The sequence below is a fragment of the Fundulus heteroclitus genome, chromosome 4, assembly GCF_011125445.2.
Source record: "Fundulus heteroclitus isolate FHET01 chromosome 4, MU-UCD_Fhet_4.1, whole genome shotgun sequence".
Lineage (NCBI taxonomy): Eukaryota > Metazoa > Chordata > Actinopteri > Cyprinodontiformes > Fundulidae > Fundulus > Fundulus heteroclitus.
In genome coordinates, this window is record NC_046364.1 from 20,848,460 (window position 1) to 20,854,788 (window position 6,329).

At 48.1% G+C, this 6,329-nt stretch overlaps 1 protein-coding gene across 1 annotated transcript in view; it reads right to left on the bottom strand.

The window, feature by feature from the left end:
• The window catches only part of trpm7 (transient receptor potential cation channel, subfamily M, member 7), a 62,542-nt gene extending 57,603 nt beyond the window's left edge, over positions 1 to 4,939 (bottom strand). Inside the window, exon 1 of the mRNA XM_021309685.2 lies at positions 4,719 to 4,939. Within this exon, the coding sequence (XP_021165360.2) occupies positions 4,719 to 4,721 (3 nt within the window). The 5' untranslated portion in view covers positions 4,722 to 4,939. The remainder of the gene's footprint in view (positions 1 to 4,718) is intronic.
• Between the last annotated feature and the right edge of the window lie 1,390 nt (positions 4,940 to 6,329).

The window sequence follows — 6,329 nt, forward strand, 5'->3', positions numbered from 1 at the left end:
ATTGATGCGATAGATATGATGCGATATCTGCCCATCTAACACTTCATTATTAACATCGATATAAAAGATAAACAAATATGAGTTGGCCATTTTATTTCTAAGCTCTTACAGATATCGGGAATTTAAGTCAAATACTGAATTTTTCCAATTTTAAAATAATAATAATTTCCTGTACACTAGTCTCATGCCTGAATTTCGGAATATAGGTGCATCTTAAATTATGTGGATCGATATTTTCATTTTGCATCAATTGGTTTGTAAATTATTTAATTGACATATCAAAGTATCATTACACCCCTAAAGCCGGGCGTACACTGTACGAGTTTTTCCCCTATTCGGGCCGATTCTTCAGTCGTGCGAGCATTTTTTGAATCGGGCCGAATTTCAGCTTGATCGTAGAGGGGGGGAGGAGGGGGGACTGGCTTCTCACGACTACCTCCCGACCAGGAATCGGACGATTGGTGAAAATCAAACATGTTTGAAATTTAGTCGGCTGTCGTGAGGTTTTTGTGAGCGCATCCTGCTGTTCAAGCAGAGCTACTAGGGGGCGCCCTCCCCTCCTCTCCGTCCCCGCCAGCGGAGGGAGGGGAGCGGGCGTCCCTGAAGCAACCTCCGCCCGGCCCGCTCGCGGGGGCATTGGGGAGGGCGGCAACGCGCTGGCTGCCTGTTTCGGCACTCCTCCGCGGTCCGCCGCCTGTTTCGGCACTCCTCCGCTCGCGGTGGGGGGGGGGGTGTTATGGGGACGGGGGGGCGGGCGACCTGCCGTGCCGCGCGGCCGCCGGTGCGTCTCGTCCCTCCTCTCTCCCCTCTGTTCCCCCGACGCCCGGTGCCTCCCGCGGGCCTCGCCAGAGCTGGGCTCGAACCCCTGCTCTGGGTCCCTGTCACCTACCATCGCTCGCCTGCCTCTGTCCCCACAGTGAGCGGTCCCAGAGGGGACACGACGTACAGTGTGAGCAGTTCGGTCTCGTCCGAGCGTCGCGCTGCACAGATCGTGAGCGGTGAACTTTTTAAACCCCGCGGTTCCGTCGCACAGTTTGAGATGTATATAAGTACCACGACTGAAAAACTCGTACAGTGTACGCCCGGCTTAACAACAGCGCTCACTTATTACCGTATTGTCGGAACTATAAGGTACACTTAAAAACCTTAAGTTTTCTCAAAAATCGATGGTGCGCCTTATAGGATTACTGTTGTGCTTACTGACGGCTTTATGTGGAACAATGCGTTCAAAAATCTGTTAAAATGTGTTAGAATGGCTTTGTTAAGCAATGAAGCTGCTCCGCTCAATGGATATTCAGAGCATTACGGTCCACTGTGTCACTACCTGATCAGACCCCAGGGCTGTCTACAAGCCTGCCTGACTGTAATGTTGAAACTAGAAGTGCCTTCATGTAATGCAGCTTGCCTGGTGTACACACTAGCAACAATAAACCAAGTTAATTCAATATGAAAGTTAAGTTTATCTTGGCCTTATGTTAGAAACAGGACAGTGTAGTCTAACTACTCTGTCTTCCCAACAGAGATGGATATGTGTCCCTCTCAGGAGAGAGCCGTGTACGTATAGTGATATTACACACTTGGGAATAATATTTAATGTGCCTTATAATCTGGTGCGGTTAATGGTCCAAAAAAAAATACGCTAAGCCTCCAAAGGCTGGGGTCTCGTGACTTCCCTCGTTAACATGAAACCGGAGACGTTTTCAAACAGCCGTTACGAGGTAAAAGCAGAACGGCCTGCTTCAGCCAGCCCACTGGCAGCGTGCAGCAACACGCCGCAGAGATGTAGCGCTCCATGCAGCCGGGGGAAAACACCAGAGACTCCAGCACTTTTCTCTGCCGTCCCCTCACAGGGACTTTAACCCATGGAAACGACGTAATGAACGTTTTCCCCTGTTATCGTTTCTTTAGAGACCACAGTACGCCTCAATAACGGTGGCTGACCCATGCTCGTTGTAGATAATGAAATGGCAAAAAAAAAAAAAAAATGGAAATAGTCGATTCTCTTTATTGAATGAATATTACATATGTGCACTCTGAACAAAGTGGCAATTCTCTCGGGATATTCGAAGGCATCGTGTAAGAAAATTAAAAAGTCTGAGAAGAAGCTTTAGTGCTGGAGATTGAGGGGAAGCAAGCGAGCGCTTCATTCGCTGAATCAACAAGTCACCATATCCATCTGCTAAACACCGTCTATTGCCGGGGGAAACGCTACTCAATCTGCTTCAGTGGGAATCTCTTGCTGGCTGCAGTGGTAGGTTTAATAAGACGACAAACGACAGCACCCTGTCGTCTGCTGGGCTCCTGGCAGCACAGAGTGGGACAGAAAGAGGCTGAATAAGCTGGTGAGGAAGGCCACTTCTGTCCTGGGCTGCACTCTGGACTCTGTGGAGGAAGTGGCTGAGAGGAGGGTGTTGTCCAAGCTCACATCCATCATGGACAACACCTTCCACCCCCTGCACCAGACTGTAGAGGAGCTGAGCAGCTCCTTTAGTGACAGACTAAAACATCCTGTCTGTAAAAAGGAGCGCTACCGCAGGTCATTCATCCCTGCTGCTACCAGATTATACAATGCTGCACTATAACTGTATTATAATTGTGATAATCAAAGTGTAATAACTAATGTGCAATTCTATTTACCACATTGTGCAATAATCCTGAAGGAAGTGACTTCTGCTGCTATTACCACCTGAATATATGTCAATACACATGTATATAAGTCACTGTGAATGTACATAATACATCCTCTGCCTTATTTCTATTATTGTATTTTTATTCTTTTTCTTATTTACTTTTTTGATCCACTGTATATATATATGAGGACAGACTGTATATAACCGATGCACCTTTTCCTACTTTTGGCACCCTCTTCTGATTATTGACTACTGAGCCGATGTGACAAGTGAATTTCTCCAATGTGAGATCAATAAAGCCTATCTTATCTTATCTTAAACCTCACTTACTACACAAGAGCAGAGGTGCATGCACAAAAGGAGGATACAAAAGTTTTGCAAGACCAGCACACAACCAAGCAGACTGCTTAAGACTTGAACCGCCCATGTGGGATTGCTGCTCCATAACAGTGTGATGACACAATTACAAATCACAACGACCCATTCGATGAGCCGGGGTTGCGTCCAATCACGTCGACAGAGCTCTCGGCAGCGGTAAGCTGAGGCGCCTGACCCGGAGCAGGTGAGCACCAAGCGGGTAACGCTGTGGAATCCCAATGCAGAAAGATCAGCACAACGGAGGGATGAGGCTTCAATGCGTTCAGAGTCAGAAGCGCACCGATCGGGTTCTTCGCCGGCCATTACCGATTTCCATTTCTCTTTGGAGGTCTCCTCCGCTGATAAGAGGGGGAGTAGTTCTGAATATACCAGAAAATTACAGGCCCATCACTATATCCATGCATCAAAACATAGCCCCATAAACCCGTTAAACGGTGTTGCTTAAATTCAAAACAAGTGCCCGGAAGCAGATTTTTCATCATTTCACCTGCCGATCACTGAAAACGGCTTCTGAAGGGGAAATGTAGCCCCCTTTTCTTTAGCGCACATCTAAAAATCGATTGATGCTGCAGGAGATCGGAGACGGTCAGCTGTCAGAACACGTCCCATTATATCCCTATGGCAACGTTTTACTTTGCCTCAGCACAAAGATCCCACTAAATAATGGTTTATTTGTTTATCACTGGCAACGGAAATATAAACATACACGTTTTAAAACAAATCCGAGTACTTAGGCAATTCCACCACTCTCTATACTACACTGTGGTTAGATGATGACACCAGAGCCAAACAAGCAGCACCGTCCCCCCCGGTCAGGTTTTTGGTCACAGTGGTGGTGGATCGGCATAGTTTCGCCTCATTCCTCTGGGGGGGGAGAAACAAACAGGAAGTTGTCAGGAAAAAAGAGGAGGCTGCGTTTGTCACGAAGACAAAAAAAAATCCCAAAAGAGAGATGTTAAAATAGCTGTTAAAGCAAAAAAAAAGGTTGCAGCGGGCCTTGTGCGTTCGCGCCTGCAGCAAACTGTGAGGGACGCGTTGTGCGCAGGGGGTCTCAATCACAAGCCGGGGGGAATAAACGGAGCATTGTTGTCAGCAGCGCTTAAATGTTTCCCGAAGGCGGCTAAATAAATAAATAAATAAATAAAAAAGCCTCGCGGCTCGGGGAGACTTGGCATCCGCTCAAGCTGGCATTGACCCCTTCCTGGCAATGACAGCGTGTCTCGTCTGACGTCCGAGGACCAGCCGGGGAAAGGAAGGGGGGGGGGGGGGTTGCTTGAACAAGTGGCCGTCTGCGAGCCGTGTCCCCCCGGAGCAGCACCAGCAGCCCGCGCTGCCTTCACCCGAGCAGCGCTAACGCCGCCGAGCTACCTGGGCGGCTGAAGCTAGTTAGCTCGCGAGCTAGCCACTTAGCCAGCTAACGCTTCCAGCGGCTGTTTACTCCTTGTGAGACGCTCGGTCGCGCGAGAACTGCGCTTACAGCGTCCCCGCTTTCAGGTGTTTGGACCCAAAACCCGAGACTGTCGGCGCAAACGTCAGGAAATGCACCGTGTCGCTGACAGGCAGCATGCATGATGAGAGGGAGGAGGTGGTAGTGGTAGTGGTGGTGGTGGTGGGGGGGGACACTACAACTTAGAAAGCCCCGATGAGTCACGACAATCGCCCGCGCCAGTTCACCGAAGCGGAGACGGTGGGCTGTAAACCCAGACGTACCATTCTCTTCACCGTTGAGACTGAGGAAGAGCTGTGCCGTGGCTTTTATCCATCTATCGGCGGTGCTCTCGGTTAGCCCTGGAAGGAAAGCCCGCTGGACGCTGAAGAGACTCGCTTCGGCTGCAGCTCCAGCGGAAGGTTGCTTTTTCATAATTGAGCGACTCCAGACTGACGCAGCGTAACGAGCCGGCTGAGTCAGCCAGCCCAGGGCCCCACGTGACCGGGCGGAGCCGGCCACCACATGTGCGCTTTGTTTGAGTTCCTGTTCAGCGCAGACAGCGAGCGGCCGCCTGATCTCTGCTCGTTACATGCGGCGCGTATTAACCGTGTACTCGGTGCCATGTGTGAATAATAGTAGTATTCCTTATTTATTTTTTGATGAACAAACACGTAATGCCTTAATTAGATCATCCCTGTCACGATCCCCCTTCTTGATTTGCAACCTTCACATGGTACTGCAGGTGGAGTTCCTCTAAAAGAATGTCGATGCTTCCACATGTGACACACACTGTAATATTTTGTTGGCCCTTTTTTTTTTCTTCTGTGAAATTATCAGATTCTTTTCAGCTAAAGTTTGTGCTAGTATCAGTGTCTCAGGGGCCTCTGTGAATGAGAAGCATGGCTCTGAAGATGAAGGTAAAGGGATCAGCAATTACCCCATTAACCATCGTGTTATCGTGTCTTCGATTAGCCTGAGGTAATTTCTGACAGGGTTTTTTTTAGGCCATACCTTCTGTTAATCTTTACCCACGCTTTAAATAGAAATAATTATCTGTACATCTGTTAATAGACATTGAAGTTATCTACGATTATGTAAGAAGGCAGATATGCCTTTGCATATGCGAAGATGTATCGGGTTTTTTTTTTTTTTACATTTTGTACCCGGCCCCTCTCAAAATCACAAACTGTAATGTTTCTTATTTGGATTTTAAGAAAAATAATTCCTTGTTTTGAAAATTTCTTATAAGAGCTTGAACATTATACAATGTATTTGTTTTTAACCCTAACCCAGAATCAACACCTTTTGGGCCACATTTAACAGCTTTTTCACATCCAGAGACAGAAATTCTTACTTTTCTTTCAGCTTCACATTCCCAGCAGGAGAAATTCATCCCCACAGGATGATGCTGCCACCGCCGCCACGTTTCACCCCGTGAACGGACGCATACAGGTTGATAGGCAGTGATGGCTTTCCTCCTCCACATAAAGCTTGGGGAAAGTTTACATTTTGTCCTCTGCAGACCAGAGCAGTTTTTACTAGAGTGCTGTCTCACCTACATGGCTTGTGACTAGCTGTAAACGGGACTCCTTATGGCTCTCTCATCTATTTCAGGCCAGACTTGTGAACTGGATGACCGTTGTTTTGCCAGAAGTCTCCCACCTGAGCTGTGGATTTCTGCAGCTCCTCCTCAGTTACCCTGGACCTCTTGTCTGCTTCTCTGGATAATGTTCTCCTTGCCCTTCCTTTCAGTTTTCACATTGGCAGGGTTTAGCCAGGTCTGCGGATTGAACCGTCCTCTGAAGGGTGTGTAAAGCCTGGGATAGGTTTTATCCCTTAACTGCTTTAAACTTCTCGACATCTTTCTCCCCGACATGCCTGCTGCGTTCCCT